This window comes from Plectropomus leopardus, chromosome 4, assembly GCF_008729295.1.
Source record: "Plectropomus leopardus isolate mb chromosome 4, YSFRI_Pleo_2.0, whole genome shotgun sequence".
Classification (NCBI taxonomy): Eukaryota; Metazoa; Chordata; class Actinopteri; order Perciformes; family Serranidae; genus Plectropomus; species Plectropomus leopardus.
In genome coordinates, this window is record NC_056466.1 from 34,947,836 (window position 1) to 34,965,732 (window position 17,897).

The 17,897-nt window shown below is 38.8% G+C and overlaps 1 protein-coding gene across 2 annotated transcripts; it reads right to left on the reverse strand.

Annotated features, from left to right (window-relative positions):
* Positions 1-9,877: 9,877 nt before the first annotated feature.
* On the reverse strand, positions 9,878-17,576 carry LOC121941949 (E3 SUMO-protein ligase CBX4-like). Of its 2 annotated transcripts, none has more exons than XM_042484984.1 (5): positions 17,314-17,576; positions 17,067-17,110; positions 16,488-16,553; positions 13,660-13,726; positions 9,878-11,722 (listed from the first exon to the last, which is right to left on the reverse strand). In XM_042484984.1, exons 1-5 carry the CDS (start codon positions 17,380-17,382, stop codon positions 10,304-10,306), a joined length of 1,665 nt encoding a protein of 554 aa, XP_042340918.1. In that variant the 5' UTR covers positions 17,383-17,576; the 3' UTR covers positions 9,878-10,303. The 2 variants fall into 2 exon arrangements, with proteins under 2 accessions (XP_042340918.1, XP_042340920.1); XM_042484986.1 differs by having other exon boundaries at positions 16,488-16,594.
* Positions 17,577-17,897: the final 321 nt, after the last annotated feature.

A 17,897-nucleotide genomic window follows, 5' to 3' on the forward strand; every position in this document is an offset into this window, starting at 1 on the left:
TTCGCGCAAGTTGTGGGAGATATTCAAAAATGCACGTGGTATCGAAAGTAGTCCGTGCGCGCGATAGTGTCGTCAAGCGAATAGAGCCAAGAGGAAATAACGGTATCGTCTGATTTATGGGACAGTGCGAGAAACAGTGGAGACATCCCTCATTTTCAGCAATGTATCTAGCAGCTAATGCAGCCATATCGCTCGGCACTTTATTATAGGCATATTTGTCCATAAGCACAACGATACAATGTATCCACTGGTGACAAGTGTGCCCGCATTCATGGTGTTTGTCTTTGCTGTTTGGGGCAAAACAGAGGATCAATGCGCTGTTCTGTCAGACAAAATGTATATTCATATTATTTCATTAAAACACCTAATCTAACGTCGAAGGCAAAGTTATATTTGTCAAATTTGTTGCATATATTTAAGGCGCTTTGTAGATGAAAATATTTACGCAGTGGGTGTACATTTAAATCACCGCAGGGAAGTGGCTTAATTGAATTCACTTCGGGTGAAGTGACAGACAGTGGGATTTCTGTCACTGTCCATTTATGCAAGACGTTTCTTGACTTTGATTTATGAAATATTTGAAAAACAAAACAGAAATAATGAAAATGAAGCAAGCAGAGATCAGCTGATGAATATCTCTCAAAGGTCAGGATAGCTTTTCATGGAAAATTAGTCTGCGTTACGGCAAAGGTCGGAGCAGCGTTACCCGCCACCTCTTTCTCATTGACCATTTAATAAAACATAAGTAGGTAAATCTGAATCTGACACTGATTTTAGATCGGTATGTTTTCTTCTGGTTCTCAACCCCAAATGATCTGCATATGCAGAATTAATTTGTATAGGCCGCTTGTGGGCCTGTTTTTGGTCATGTACCAGCGCAATAAGAGGATAACGCCAGAGGAACTGAAGGCTACCAGTTCTTGTTTCCACACTCTAAAAAAAGCAAAAAAAAAAAAAAAAAACTTAACAGAAGACTTGAAATGAAATAAAATCATACCCAAATCATAATACTGAATGTAAAACAAAAATAAATAAAATAAAAATAATAAGTAACTATGACGTGGCGATATCTCATAAATCAGGTCACTGTTTTGCTCAACACACAGGCCGATAAATAGCCTTAATTTTTATGCCGAGAAAAAAAGACAAGAAATAATAAAGGGCCAGTCCGGTAGCCAGGCAGATAATAGGCAGTGAAACAATTTATTGTAATTAATTCGAAACAAAGGATATAATAATAATAATAATAATAATAATAATAAATAATAATTATTATTATTTATTATTATTATTATTATAATAACAATTATTATTGTTATTATTATTATTATTATTACTAGTACTATTATTATTATTGTATTATTAATTATTATTATTATTCGAATAGTATCCTCACAAAATATCAGTTTAATAAAATAGACTATGAAAATTATTCACAATGTTAATTTAAGTGTTTGAGGTAAGTGAAAAATGTTCAATAGTCATTATTTCATTCATTTTTTTCTTTTACTGAAATTAAAATCAAAAGAGAAGAATTAAGGACAAAACGGATGAAAAAAAATAGCCAAGTCTTAACGTGACTTCTTCATGCAGGCCGAATCCATGACGCGATAACTTAATTAAAAAAAATAAAATAGGACAGATTATCTACCTGCTGGATTCAGACTTTTTCACAGCCTCATTTCTCGAAAGGATTTACCGGCGATTACAATATTTTGATATGATAGAGTCTCTCCTTCCTATACAGACCAAAGCCGCAGTCACATTTGGAAAAAAAGTATAACCAATAATTAGACTCAAAAAGCTTAATCGATGTAGTCAGTCGCGGAATGAAAGGGATGAACGACATCTAATAAAATCTATTAATGTCCAATATTTTACCTGCAAATGACTTTTGTTTTTTCTCTCTGTTGTGTGTGAAAAAGACAGTCAGTCACGTGAGACTGAAGCAGCCGATAAGCTTCTGAATCGAACAGCTTAACCCGTTAAAGCCCAGTTTGACATCAGTTTTCCTCACAAGCTATTTAACCCTTTGAAACCCGAGCAAATTGGTTTGATTTCTTTCAAAGACGGGGAACAACTTGGCAAAAAATGTCCAACAAATTGCAAGATTTTAGTTATGAAGAAAATGACCTTAAAATTAGTTTTTTAAAAGGGGTTACACTTATTTAAAGAAAATCAAAAACTAGGGCAAAATGTCCAGAAAAAACACCTTTAGAATCACTATGATTATAGGCTATATTCAAAATTATATTATAGAAAAACAAAAAATGCATTGCCTACATTTTTAAATGCTCTGCACTTCTTTTGGTTCATTTTTTTGTTTTTTTTTTTTTTTCTTACATATTTTACTAATTTTCTTTAAACGTTTTACGAATTCCTTGCGGTTTAGGGGCCATATGTTGTAAAGTTGTGCTTTACCTTCTCCCCGCATTTTAGATAGAAATCAAATCAACTTGCTCGGGTTCCAAAGGGGTTAATAGCCTAAATTTAATGCGTGACGTTTGTCAGAATGATTAAAAAGCCCCTAGAGCACAAATAATTTTGCTCTTTTAATAAATGGTAACGTCTCCAGCCAGATGATGATGAAGATGAACAGCTTTTAAGAGATTTTAAGACAAGAACAAACGGAATTGAGCGACAGGATACTGATGTGGCTGACATCTTAAATTAAACAATTTACATGTAGATTTATGAGCACAACCCGAATAGGCCTATAATCTGATTAATTATTTTCCGACAATTGAGCCCAGAAATCAAGACAAAAAGCATGTTTTTTAATGACAATGCACACTGTGAGCTAAAAAAAAGGCGCTTTATGATTATGACGACTATTTTTTATTTTATTTTTTCCACTAATTCTCTTGCCATCAGAATATTTGCCGTCGGAAGTTCATCGGTGTCACTAATGAATCGATGTGTCTGCAAACTGTCACGGTGAATTTGGATTTTCTCAAAAGTCTCCGTTTAGACGCTGATGCAAGACATATTATTGAAACGGGTTTTCTTCCAATTCCAACCAAGGTGTCCCTACAAAACTCCCGCGGGCTGTCATGGCACAAAATCCATTCGTTTTGCAGAGAATCGACGGCATATAAAGATAGATCATATTCACAACATGATCACATTCTTTACTAATTTGTTTGCGCATTTGCCAACTAAGACAGTTAGAGCTGAAGCCTGATGGAAAGCTCGCAGAGAAGGACAGTAAACCCACCTGAAGCTATTTTACATTTGATTTTTGGAAGATATCCACGTTTTACTAATATTTGCTGTGGAATAATAGCATGCTGGTAAAAAGGCTGTCGGAATCTTTTAAGGGAAGCAGAGCGCGCGCCAGTGCATTTGGAAGCCTATTATTTCTCCGTGAAGGACATTTGTCTAATTGTAGTTTGATTCAGGATGCAATTGACTTATATTTTTCTCTGTCAGCAGCCGCATTTTGCAGCGCATAATCAAGCACTGAGAGGAGACAGAAAGGGAAGACGGGCGCACCTCAGACTCTGGATGCGATTGGTCTCGGCGCGCCTGCAGTGCAGCAGTGCTGCCGCCGTTTAAACACCATTGGTTGGCTTGTATCTGGGCAAGATGCTGCTTCGTCGTGTGTGCACAAACGGGAAAGCCCAGCAGCTATTATGGAACATGCAGTCATAGACATTTTAAAGCGGGTTTATTCCTCAATATATATCGAATTTAATCAGTTTGTGTCATTAGAGGTGAAGTGATAGCAGCTCACATGCGGCGATCACGATACGAGAAGACAAAAAAAATAAAGGGTATTCCTCTTTTTTTGACTTGCAATAGTCCACATCGGAGTATCCACTTAAAGGCTCAATTTCCTGCACTTAGGCTATTAATGTGTTCTAAGGAAATGATGGACAGATGGTGCAGGGCAGTTAGATAATCATCATGCGTTATGGGTATTTGCTTCGGGTTTGAATTTGTTTTTCTTTCCATGAATCCCCCTTGCCATAAAGAAGATTTCCATGAATGCAAATCCGGTTCCAAAAGCACCAGAAGCACGCACGCTGCATGGTATGAAGAATAAGCTCCACGGTTCACGCAGCTATTAGATCTATTTCGTCCGCGCGCCACACACAAATCTCCACTTAAACACACACAGTGTGTTTTAGGTAATACTCTGACCCCCGCAGCCTGTGCAGGCCTGTTAAACGTGTCTTTAGTCTCGCTGTATCACACCTACAGATGAGGTCAGTCTGCAGGGTGATTGAGGGTTTAGACTTGTTTTTCACTAAACTGGATCCAGCTGACTCATGCAAGTTAGTCACTGTTATGACTGCAAGCGCTGATCGCCTCTCCAACGTCAGAGGGGATACAGGCGCTGAATAGGCCTTTATAAAAATAGACAGCCAATTAAGTCATTTCAAATGAGTATATGTATTCTTAATCATTATCATAGTGGATGTGTGCTGTGGTTTTGAGATCATGAGTTGTTCTCTCTTATAGGCTATTATAATTCTTTTTTTGTGTACAAAGTATAGCAGTTCCATAGCTCCCGCAAACAGCTGACTTCATAGTTATTTTTTGTTATTTGAAGCTAGTCATTCCCAGTCAGAAGTAGCGTACTAAGCTAGCAACGTTTGGTTCTAAAAACATTCTGATAATGGTACAATGCTATGTTTTAGTACTGTTTTCAGCAGCAATTTTTCTTTATAGTTCCCAGAATGTTCTACTTTTTAAAGTTAGGGGTAACATTCTCTCTAAACACCATCAGCATGTTTAAAATGACTTTTTTACCCCCACACAGGAATGTTTAATAAAAAAATGTTTTGTAATCTTAGGCCTCAATAAGATGTTCTTTGAAAATGTTCTTTCTTTGTTCTCATGTATATCATTGTAGGAACGTTTTACAAAAAGAACATTCTATGATCTGTCACCTCTCAACATCCACAAAACATCCTCAGCATGTTGCAGTTCAAATGTTATGTCTTAGTCAGCATTTACCCAATTTGAAATGATCCTTAAAACGTTCTTTGAACATCAGATTAAAAATGTTTTCTTTAAAACATTATTACAACTTGTAGGTAACATTAGCCAATGTTGTGGGAACATTCTGCCCTGTAAAGCCCTCTGAGGCTAAATATGATTTGTGATATTGGACTTTATGAATCAAATTGAAATGGAAACTGAATTGAAATAATTTGCTTCATCCTCTTTGGCATGCTTTGTAGTGAACTTGATCTTTAAAGCGGTTCCAGCCTGGAGTTGCTGCAGAATGACTTGAAACTGAAGGAGCTGGATTCATTCAATGTTTTTAAATCTAAAATGAAAGACTTAGAAGCACATTCTACAGGATGTCAATCTTTTTAGCATGCCTAGTTGTTGCCTGGAGTAAAACTGACTCACAGGAACTTCTCTTTATATATTTAGTTCTCTTTTATTGCAAATCTTAGTGCTTGTGAATGTTTTGTCTCCCTTTGTGTCTTTGTGCCTTCGCTGGTGACTGTCTTGGCCAGATCTCCCCTGGAAAAGAGATTCTTAACCTCAGTGGGACCAACTTGGTTAAATAAAGGTTAAATATATTAATAAATGAAATGTGTTATATATAAATACATTTGCCTTGCCTGTTCTGTTCACAGTTAAAAGACTGCATTGGAGCAACAGCCTAAGCAGATTGACGTCTAAAAGATTGTGTTTGTTGCAATTATTTTATTGAAGCCTCCTTCCTTATGCAACTATGACTTGACACAGTCTCAAATCTGCAGCGTTTGCACTTTATACGCTATTTCTGTGCATCTGGATGTGTGAAAAAACTGTAGGCCCACAGAGAAGGACTCTGAGGAATAGACAGTCTACATGTTTGGCTCAGAACTGACATAATGTCCCTGTCAAAAGCTCCACTGTTGAAAAGATTTCCCAAATAGTTCTGTCATTGTGGAAATCAGCAGCATAGAATAGTATAGCATGCCAAAGAGCATTTTCAGGCCTCACTCAGTCATGCATGCACACATTGCACATCAGCTGGCAGATAAGAGGAAGAGGGAAAACAGGCTGGATCATCAGCACTGTATAGTCTGTCAAGCTGATTTTAATTCACAAAATCTAGAAAACCGAAAATTGTAAGTAAATACAACTCTTAATCTTAATTTATGTTAACGCTATATCTAATTGTTACATTTACTAACAGTTTGGTTCTATTTACTTGATTTTGTGACGTTGTTGCAGCTTAAAAATTATGGGTTTAATTAAATCAATCTTTCTTAGTTTTAGCAACTTCAGTAAACCAAGTTCACTGTACTATGTATCTACATTCTGCAGGTTGCAAACTAGTCAGTCACATTTATATTTTCTTAAACTCATTAAGGAAACAGAACTTGCAGATCTCCCAACTTCATCACTGGCCAAATCCTCCTTTTGATGATCAAGTGAAGTCAAGACTAACTTGGTTTACTGAAGTTGTTAACACTTATAAAGAACAAGGTAATTTCACTTAATCATAATGTAAACATAAGTTAATTATTATTAATTTTATTTACTTTCCTTTTTCAAGGCAGTCAGTTTCCAAGATTATTTTAGGTGAGACCTAAAGATTTTACAGTTAACTAAATTTTAAAAAGCGATTACACCGTTCTATGGCTGCAGTTTTATTTAGCCTATACGACAATTACACCAGCTTGTTCAGAGTTTTACAGGTTTTTGCAGACACACAAGCAAACATGTGACACTTTGAGGAAATTGTGTATAAAATCCGGTTTCTCGTTTGGTTTCCTTGCTGAAACGTAGCTGCATTTGTATGTCGTGTGCAGCAGCTGCGAGGCGTTTCAGAAAGAGTAAGTGGATGGAGCGCAGAGGACAGCCATTTTCTCTGTCGTTGTTCACATAAACGTGCACAGAAAGCTGCTCTCTCGGCGGGCTGGAACCCAGGAAATGGTCGAGAGCTGTGTCTCTGTCGTCGGACTGAACGACGCGTCATGTATTTGCAGCGTTGGAAAAGACTCATATTAGTCATTTCACGCAGACAGCCGTCGGAGGCTTGGTTACGTTCATGACGCAGCTCCTCTGCACATCTCTCCCCTTTTCCAGCTGTCTGTGCGCCTCATTAATATGAAGGGCTGTAATATGAAGCCGTGGAAGGATGGAAATAATATCCCGCGTTATGTCATTTCAGCTGAACCTGTAGGTCAGACAGAGAGAGCAGCCGCCTCCTGCAGGCATGTCAGGAAGATTTATTCAAGAAACATCTGACAGCAACAGCTGCTCAGGTCTAAATTATGAGCATTAAACAACTCTAATCCTCTTCAAAGGCACATCTAGGTTAACCCACAATCAACTCAAGTTTATGCATAAATAAACAGCAATTATGCGATCATCATATTTTATCTCTTATATCCAAGTAATTTTTGTTAGATTACTGAGAGAACCACCAAACATTTTTTTTTTAAATAGCTGTTTTTATAGAGCTTGAATAGATCTTTGCGAGATTTCTTTCAAGAAAATATGTTGCCAGGTAAAATATTTCAGTAACTTTGGACCTTCAAACACATCAAGCATTCCTATCTCACTCCAATGACATGTTAAGGTAAAATAGGACAGTCAGGTTTGTTTTTTATATAATAAAATTTATTTATGAGCTCAGGCTTTAAGTGATTGAATTATTCATGTAACCTGTGGCTATTCATAAAAAAAGTCCTTCAATTTTTCTAAAATGCTTTCCTTGTTCTTTTGCTTGAATGGCAGTACTTTTTTTTTTAAAAACAATTTATCATAAAAAAGTAAAGTGTATTTTGAAAACATTTTAACAGTTGATAAAATGCAACATCCTATAGGTTTTAGCTACTGCAATCTTATCAATTAAAAGAGAAAATCAATATGCCACATGGCTTACCTGCAAAGTTCTGTGACCAGTGATTTTTTGAGTCTATGCTCTGCCTGTCCTAGTCCTCTCAAACCAATCAAAAATGATTGTTTCGTGTTTCACATCTATTGTGACATGCAATCACATGTATGGCTATTGGCTGCTAATATTTTAAGAGCCCAATATGTAAAACCTTATTTGTCCCACTTTACCTGATGTCCCACCTTACCTGACTTGACCCTTAAGTATAAATTTTGTTTTCATTCACTTTGAATTGAAGTCATTGTGACCATTTAAATGATTGAAAAGACAGTGCCTTCCATATATAGCAATGAACCACGGCTGACCTGTTACCATATGCACAGAAGGTAAATAGCTGCTCCGGGCAGCCCAACTGAAAATAAACTCACAGGCTCTATAATAATCCTCATGGCCCGCAGAACACACACACACACACACAGACCACAAATAGAGCCATGTACAGATTTAACAACTTCTGAGGTATGTATAGCCATTTAAGAGCATTATAGCGGCCGCCCTTTCCGGTTAAAAGCTTTAATTCTCTGTGGGAAGCCAAGGTCACATGTGATGCATGATACCAGCCATGAGCCTTCATGGTGTAGGATTATATATGTAGCCTATAAAAATAAACACATTGCACACAAGTCCATGTATCACTTGCAAACAATTTTATTATTGCAAAATGTATCATAGGAAGCCTTGGTGTTTTTTAGTCTGCACACAAAACATCAAAAGTGCATCTGATCAATGTTCTCACAGAGCAATTCACTGCACCTCAGATCACGGAGTGCTGGAGGTGATTTGGAGAAAAGGAGAAGGGGCATGTATGACACAAGGGAACAGATCAGATTATGACAATAATGTGTGGTTTTACAGACTTTTAATTACTGAGGTGTTGCAAAAGTTACTCAAAAGTTCACTGAATCCCATACAGAGCAGTGCAGCCTATACGGACAAGTCAGGGAGCCAGGGAGCATGAAAACGGAATCATACAGCTCCCAGCTGGTTGTGCTACTCTGTTGGATTACTCAGCTCAACAGGCAGTGTTAACACAAATTTGTGATTGATGTAATTCAAGAGAAGAAAAGGCATTTTTTAGTCACCGTACTGCTGCAAAACCTCAGATAAATAGTCACAGGGTTGTTTGTCCTAATGGAAGTGACTTGTGCTCAGTATCAGATCTCAAGATGCATGACTCAAATAACACTTTACCTCCGAACAGAGATCAAATCAATGGAGCATATATCAAACATGAACCGTTAATAATCTTTCATTTAAAAAAAACACTTTCCCTTTCAACAACGCAAATCACATTTATTGACACAAAGGCGCTTCATATTTTCTTTATCCCCTTGTTTAAGCATGCCTAATGGCATAATCTGTCCAAACAGCATGCATCCTTGTTTCAAGCTGTCCATCTGTTCACGCAAACGGACACACACACACACACACACACACCCCCACACACACACACTTGCACAGTGTAATTTACCATGATTCAATATATTTGTCTTCCATACTAAATTTTCCATATAGCCTACATTTGTTTAACATTATCTGAGATGCAGAGAGTTGAGTGTATAATCAAATGACATCCATAGAAAAGTGAAGAGTATTTACAACCGTTAAGTGCATCTTCAAAGTTCCCGACATTTATTTGACCTAATTTGGCTTTTTAAACTAAGTTTGAAAAAAAAAAGTAGATACTGCATGTGATAAAATTTCCTGCAATAACAACAGAGCGCTTATAAGAACAAATATGCAAATAATGCAATAAAGGATCTTTTTTAAAAATATGAACTATACAAAATGAAAACAACATCAAGGGTCCGTTTGTACATTCAAGCATCTGAAAATACAAATATTTCTAAAGTACATTTGTACAGTTACACAGTTGGTACCTAGTTCCACTGCAAAATCTGACAAGATGATTTTATTATAGAAAAATCTAGGAAACTGATTGCCTTGAAAAATATAACTATTTATCTTAATTTATGTTTACTTTACATTTAATTGTTAAGTTTAACTTAAAATGAAGTTATATTTACTTGATTTTGTGAAGTTGTAGCAACTTAAAAACAACAAGTTAAATTAAATCAATCTTTCTATGTTTTAGCAAATGCAGTAAATCAAGTTCACTGTGTATTCTGCAGGTTGCAAACTAGTCAGTCATATTTATATTTTCTTAAACATGTTAAAGTGCAGCACCTGCAAATCTCCTAACTTGATCATTTGCAAAATTCTCTTGGTGATGATCAAGTTATCTCAGACTAACTTGGTTTACTGAAGTTGCTAACACTTACAAAGAACATGGTAATTCCATTTGACATTTTTAAGTTGCAACAATTTCACAAAATTACATAAATACAGCTACATTCAGGTTAAGTAAACAGTAAAGTAAATATAAATTAAGATCTCAAGTTATTTTTTTTAAGTAAGATCAACTTGTCCGATTTTACAGTGCAGTTATGCTGTTATATATTCCTTAAAGGTGACAGTGAGGCAGTTTGTAGTAATGTCTGTGATTACTATATTCCCGAGGAAAGGCTGGAAAGACGGAAATGTCTCTTCTTTTCTCTTTTTGTGGTCACAAACAGACAATGAATTGTCCTTCTCCCCCTCTGGAGTTGTTTGTGTTTCAGTATGTTTTTCTGTCTGTGCATCTGTTTGTGTTTCAACCTGTATTATACTTTGAGCTTGTGTGTGTGTTTCAGGTTGGGTAGCTTTAGGCCTAGACTTGACAATGCTCAAGTCAATAGGTTCCTCTTGGTCTGCATAGCCACAATCCTGCAGCCCAATGTGACTCTGATGTCCGTTTTGGTCGATGCTGATGCTTTGGATGGGTGAAGATACCGTGTTAGGTGCGCTGATACTCCTGGGGCTCAAAAACCTCTTAGTACTCCCATGCTCCTCAATGTCAGTGTCAGAGAGGTGTCGCTTTAGTCCTTGAAATCCACCTTGGCTTCCTCTTTTGTCCAGTGGGGAGGTAACTCCCCTTTCCAAAGGCAGGGAGAGCAGATTAGGCTTGGTTGTCAATTGTAAAGGCTGATCCACTGAAAGCTGCCCCTGACCCCTGACCTCGACATGTTTATCCTGTTCCGTCACAGTTGGCTCCGTTTGGGGGGACTGTTCCTTTTCTTTGGGGCAATCTCCGTTAAATCCAGATCTGGGAACTTTGTCTTTGGGGTTTTTTGCAAATCCATTCATGAGGCCAAGCTTCTTGACGAGTTTCATCTTCTCAAGGTGGTTCTCGGTGCAGTCGTCAGTCACTTGCTTTTCGACAGAATCGCCGTTTTTAATCTTAGCCGCTTGCATTCCATTTTCCATGTACTTGCTCATGACAATAACAATCCGTCCATTTTTGTTTTTGTTCTTGACAATCTTTAGCTTGCTGTTGCTGACACCGTTAGACTGTGGTAAAGCATCCTCCTTAGGCTTGACCTTCTCTGACTCTTTGTGGCCATATAGGTCTGCTGGAAGCTTCTTCAGCTCCATGGTGATGTCCTTGACTTTGGTGAGGCAGCCTGAGTCCTTGTCCCGGACCCACTTTTGTTGCAGCACTGGGGGAAGGTTGTACCCCTTGTTAGCCAGTTCTGGAGCTTTTGGCTTGGCAAATATGGGCTCGTGGCCCTTGAGGTCCGGCTGGTAATGGTGGTGCTTCTTGCTGTTGAGCTGATAGTAGTACTTCTTGCCGTTGGTCTGCTGCTCGGCTTCGCGCTCCCTGCACAGCGGCTGGTACTGGTGGTGCTTCTTGCTGTTGAGCTGGTACTGCTGACCCTGGGGACGGAGCATCTGGATGGGGCTGGTCTTCTGACAGCTGTCCTCATCTAGGGACGCCTCATGGAGGTCAGCCAGAATACTGGATCTCCGGGCGAAAGAAGGAACCTTTGAAACCAGATGGTAATTTGTGTCAATAACAAAATCACAGTTACCTATATCAATATTAAATGAAGAAGAATTATAGAATTTCTTATGATTAAGTGTCAGTATTGAGTAAGTATTAAAGTAAAGGGCATCCCTTTTGGCGGGGCATTTGATTTATGGTCAAACTGCCGACAGTAGCTACACATGTCTGTCAGGCTACAACAAAAGGCCATGGTTCACTGGGGCCCACGAGCTGAACTTGGAATGTGTGAGGGGCTCTTCTGAGGCACCGAACGAGTGCACAGTTTATTTCAGGGGCCTCGGTCCATGTTCACACAGCCTTCCCACAGCTCCTGTGCAGCTCGCTCAGTCATAGGCCCGGCCATCACAGTGACATTTCAAAGTGTCTCCTGTGGCTGTGACCTCAGCTCCGAGGAATGTCATTGGCTGCTTTGTGTCCCGTCATTGACTTTATCCCATGTGTTACCACCAACACCCTCCTGAGAGGAACAAAAACACTCCTCTGAGGGGTTCCCCTGGCCTTTTGGTCTGCTGATTGATGCGCTAAATGTACAATTCACAGGCATTTAACTACAACTGTAAGGTCAGAGAACTTGTCCCTAAAACATAAAACAATATGTCCTTGCATATCTATTACTTCGATTAAATTTGCAATGTGCAAGCACTCCCACACTTAAGTTACTGGGGCCTTCCACTAATTTTAAACATGAAGATCAGTTATCCCATCACAGAGGGCCCCTGCTCAGCCTGTGAGAACACTTGTATAATATCCTCTGTGCCTCTGGAAATCTTTATAACAGTAAAGCTGTAGCAAAAACTGGATGTGTTGAGTTTGGGGGGCAAAATCATGCTTTTATGTTGCATTATGAGAATTGTAGGATTTAGCATTTCGAGAACTTGCCCTATTCTTGGAACTAAAAGCCAGGTTAACTCTGCCTTATGCTGCTTTGATTTCTGTCACTTATTTTTTAATCTCTCTTGTGAGTCCAACCAACTTATTGGAAGTGCAATATTAAATCCTTGGAGTACCCCTCTAAACCTGCCTTATATCAGACATTGTGTTGTCATGAAGCTGGAATTTCAAATTTTAATACAAAACCTTGAAAAGTATTGATATTATACAATTTTCTATACAACGGGAAAAATTCATATTGAGGGCATACAATCACATTAAAAAAATTCTAACAAGGCTATAACATGACTATGATTTTTTTTTCTTGGTTAGTTGCAGAGAACGGCAGAATGACTGTATCATCATCATCATCATCACCATCATCCGAATCATCACTCAACTAAGATTGCTTCGCGTCAAGCAGTTGTTTTTTTGCTAGTCAGTGTGCTTTTGGGGATGTTTTGGTCCCCAGATTTTGCTGCGGGGGGAGTGTTCTTGACTTTCACATTACTCTTTGGTACAGGGAGCTACAGACATGCAGGCAGCAGCACAGGGGAGAGACCCTCTGCTTTGAAGTGATGAAATTACAGCTGAGAGCAACTTAGTAGGATACAGTCTCTGTTATTTGTTTGATGTGTAGTGTCAGCAAAAAATGTTGCACATTTATGCCCCTGTCAGCGTCATTAGCTCGTTTACTATATCATGTGAATTCTGCCTTCTCTCTGAAAGTCCTTCTGAACCTGTTTCAACTTTAAAACTTTGTATGGAAAACAAAACGAATTATTAAATATTCGTACTGAAAAGCCAAATCCGATTAACCTTGCATAATTCTAAATCAGGTACAGCCCTAAATGAAAGCGTGTCAAATAACTAGAATCAGTATGTATCCATAAGTCAATTTATTCATCAACACTTCAGAAATTCAAAAATGTAATATACTGCTTTCTGGAATTTGAGAGTGAATAACGCACGGAGATGAATCTTGAGCAAAACTGTAATTCATGGTTTACATTAATTATAATCACAAGCATCATTACTGTCTCACCTGAACCAGCAGGTGCTTCGGTTTGGGTCCTCTCTTGCGATATCCCATCAGCTGCTCTTGGCGTTCCCTGTGGGAGAGGAAACCAGCAGCCAATCAGTGAAACCATCTCACAGAGATGAGTCGCCGTTGCATGGCAACACAACGTCATGGGTGTCCTTCTTAGGCTTGATTAGAAAACACTGAGCCCATGTTACAGGTTGGAGTTACACCTCCTGACGCAAATTAAAATTCTTTCAATAATACACATTTTTATTTCATTGTTCTTTTTATAGTATTCCAACCTTTATTCCTGTTTAATACCTCACCATATTTGTAATTAACTGCTACAAAGAGCTTAACAGTGGCTTTATATGACACACTCTAAATGACACTCAAAATACCATGCAATGCCTGTAAATGATAAAGACCAGCCCCTCTCTGACTTTCCTTAGCTTCCCTCCGTCTCCGTGAAAGTCTCTCTGAGGCAGTAACTCAATACCACAGACAAGAGTGATGTCAGTCCCCTCCCCCACCCTCCTCCCTCACATCTAATTACAATGACGACTCAGTGTATTTTCATAGCCTGGCATTCAGACGATTTGGCTCCCCGGGGAGACACGCAATTAGTTTCAATAAAATCTCTCCTCTTTACAGAGGAGGGAGGTAATTGCGAAAACAGACACAGAATGATGTCTGTGTTTTGCTTTAACATGTGACCTGAGAGGTTGCTGTAAGCAAAAAGGTGAGGGGGGGTGGGGTAGAGAGAAAAGCCAGTGACAGCTTAACACGTTGTGCGTTTAGGAAATTCAATTATACTGTCCTTCATGTGGCGCTGTCTGCTCAGTCACTCAGTGGACTATTTAACAATTAGCCAGGCGGCTAATTTCACCATGGCGGCCCAATTTGAGAACCATGGACACATTCTGCTGCACTAATATGGAACATGAGGAAGTTCATCTGGTTAGACACTGAGATTTATAGCAGTTGCTAAGCTGCTATTTAGTTCCCTGTTCACTTCAAAATTTATTTCCTCTTGCCTTTAATACATCACGGACGGATAAAGAAAAGACACCATAATTCAAAGTCCTCCTTGTCTCAAAAATGTTTTTTTTATTGCTAGATCACTTGGATGTTTGACCCTCACTGTGCTGAGTGATGCATGTGCAGTGTTTGTCACTAGAAGGCTGTTTCCACATCAGTCATCATCTGAGGGTGTTGTCAAATCTGTGTGTTGAATATTGATTTGTGTGTGTGTGAGATGCAGTTCCCATGAGTGACACTCCAAAAGATTATCTGTCAGACTGCCATTTGTTTTAGACTTGTCAGCACTTTTTAGAATGAAACAGCTGACATGCACTATGAAGTTACTATTCATTCATTCATTCATTCCTCAGAAAAACATCATAATCTGCAATTTCTTACTCAGGAATTTTGTTTTACCTGTGAATTATTAATTTGATATTATTTATTTGTAAACTTTATTTTCCCATGGCAGTGTTGCACTATCAATCAGGTATCAGGGCCTAGAGAAAAAATAAATGTAGCATAGTATCACAATATTTTTGTATAACAATATTGTATTGATACACAAATGCCTATTTTTATTACTTACATCATAAATATTACAAATAAAAATTTAACTTTTGGTAGCCTACTAGAATAATAAAATCAAATGTTTTTTCTGTCCGCCTAAAAAGATGTTTTTGTGTTGTTTTTCTTTTGGAACATCTTTTGCAGTTGAAAAAAGGTAATAAATCACAATATATCAATGTATATTCTATGGCGATACGCAGCATATCGCAAAACATTTAAAGTAATTCTGTATTGTGACTTGGGAATCTTGATAATACCTTATTATATCATATTGTATTGTATTGTATTTTACTGTATCATATTGTGGGGCATCTGGTGATTCCAGCCTCTATATGGTATAGTATGTGATGAGAGTTTCAAACGTGGACATATAAGCAGAATATGTGACATCACGTGTTCAGAAGACAATGATGGTCCACCATGCAACTTAAACAACTGTGAAGTGGACACTTTAAGAAATGGATGATGTGTAAATAGAATTTTCAGTGACATAGGAGGCATTGTGTCTTTTGAAATAATATAATATATTCAAATATTCACTGTTTCTGGCTTTTTCAGTGAGTGAGGAAAAAGATGGAATTTTAACTAATTCTATTGTGGGGAATAAAAACAGACATGCATTTATTCAGAGTATTTTTGATATGTCTTCAAACATTTCTACAGGACATCTGAAATTTCAGCATCTACTCAAATAATGGTGTAAATGTATTAACTCTGAAAAAAACAACAACCAACAATAAGCCAAACAGAACTTTTGTTTTGCTCAATCAATAACTTTTGCATAATAGGTTTATTCATGTCATCGTCATGTCCTGCGAAAGATGACACAGGTGCATCTGGTGAGTGGATGTTAGAACAGCAGGTAGCACTTAAGAATGATAACCTGATGCTGACACTCAAATAACTATCAGGTGACACAAAGTTGATACAATAAAGTGTCAGAGTTTGCTCTGAAGGTAACCCTGACATGAGTTTAACCCTAAAATGACCCTCTGATGACACCAGCGTTAATCCTAATCCAAACTCTCATAAAATGAAGATCTGCACAGGGTGTAGATGGTTATTATCAGGATGGGATTATCCAGATAGAGTGACAGGACAGCAAAGCTCCTGACTACAAACATACAGTTTAAACATGTGACTGAGTATCAGAGAATTCCTCTATGACCTGGGAATGTTGTGAATTTAAACCTGTCAGTGATTTATATGGTGTACCTCATCACTTGTAAGGACGGGTTATCCAAATCTAAACGTACCTGTCTTGGAAAGCATCAAGCAGTCTTGGGTCCAGGATGTTTTCCTCTGGTTCCCACGTGTTGTATCTGTTCAGAGAGCAGACAGTGAGCTGTGAGGACGCATCAGCCTGTCAAACAGTGGCACACATGAACAGACACTAGCTCCGGATTGAAGGTTATTTTTGCACCAAAACGACCCTTGACTTGTAAATCCTCCCAAAGCTCATATTTTCAGGCGTGTACATGTGTAAACAACACTCTGAGACACTCGCACTCCCTGTGGATGCACGTGTAATAAATCATGAGTAACTTTTACGCGCGGCCGTGGCAGGAGGGGGAGTAGGATGGAGCGGCCCAGCCTCCACTCAACTGTAGATATATGGGCATTTCTTCAACATAGGCTTCAATTATAGACATGTCTTCCTTTAATTGGCACACTGGGGATTGCATACATTGTAAAACCACATCCATCATCGAGGCGTCGAGCGCCCAGAGCAAGAACGCGCAACCGCCCTTGTGCGCGCCCACGCTCGTACGGATGCACACATTCACACACTTTTGCTTTGAATGTTATCATATGTTTTAAAAAGGAGGACTTACTTTGGAGACCATCCTCGCCACTTGACCAGGTACTCAAACCTCCCCTGTGGATGGAGAGAAACGGGATAATGAGCGTTACTTTACGCAGCAAAATGCGTTCTGCGTTGCACCGTCACCTGAGAAATCAACTCATGAAATCAACAGAAACATGTAGTCCGTGTAAAGGTGAAAGAAAGCAAAGACTAACGATCTTCGACTCCATGTGCATGTGTGTAAAAAAATGTCCTTCGGTGCTCTTGTGACAAACCTTTCTGCTGCGCTTCTTCTCGATGCTCTCCACCGCAAAGACGTGCTCTCCCGCGGCGGGTAGCTCCATTTTCCGACACAAGAGTAGCGCCTCTTTCTGTTTGTTCCTTCTGCTTTTTTTGTGCTATCCGACACCTTCTTCTTTGCTTTCGGGACGATTTTTTTCCTCCTGCTGCTGCTCCTCTGATATGAAACACAAGAGCCCCCCTCCTCCCCCTGTTTTCACTGCGCCTCTTCCCTCGCTTTCCCCTCGGAGAGACTCGTTCTGCAGGAGACTCGGAGCTGCAGCGAGAAAACACTTCATGCAAATAGCCGTTGGAGTGACGTCAGACGAAGGGGAGGTCATAGGGGCGGGGGTTGTTCCCGTGCTGCGTTCATGTGCTGTGGGAAAAATTGGCCTCACGACTTGGATGAACAATATGTAACGAAGCTGCAAACATGGGCGGATTGTCAATTTAGGGGCCTAGGGCACACATATGCAAAAGGCCCCACCACCTATTTGATTAAGAAGCCAGACACATAGATATTGTGGTGTTTACCTCTTTTTGTTGCTTTTTTTTGCATGTTTCTTTAGCTATTAAACAG

Excerpts from the sequence above, each read along its gene's own strand:
- LOC121941949 (XM_042484984.1), bottom strand. The coding sequence starts at position 17,382 with ATGGAGCTACCCGCCGCGGGAGAGCACGTCTTTGCGGTGGAGAGCATC. Across the intron at positions 13,727-16,487 it reads CTTGATGCTTTCCAAGACAG|GGAACGCCAAGAGCAGCTGA; the intron begins GTACGTTTAGAT and ends CCTCTCCCACAG. Across the intron at positions 11,723-13,659 it reads CGAAGCACCTGCTGGTTCAG|GTTCCTTCTTTCGCCCGGAG; the intron begins GTGAGACAGTAA and ends CTGGTTTCAAAG.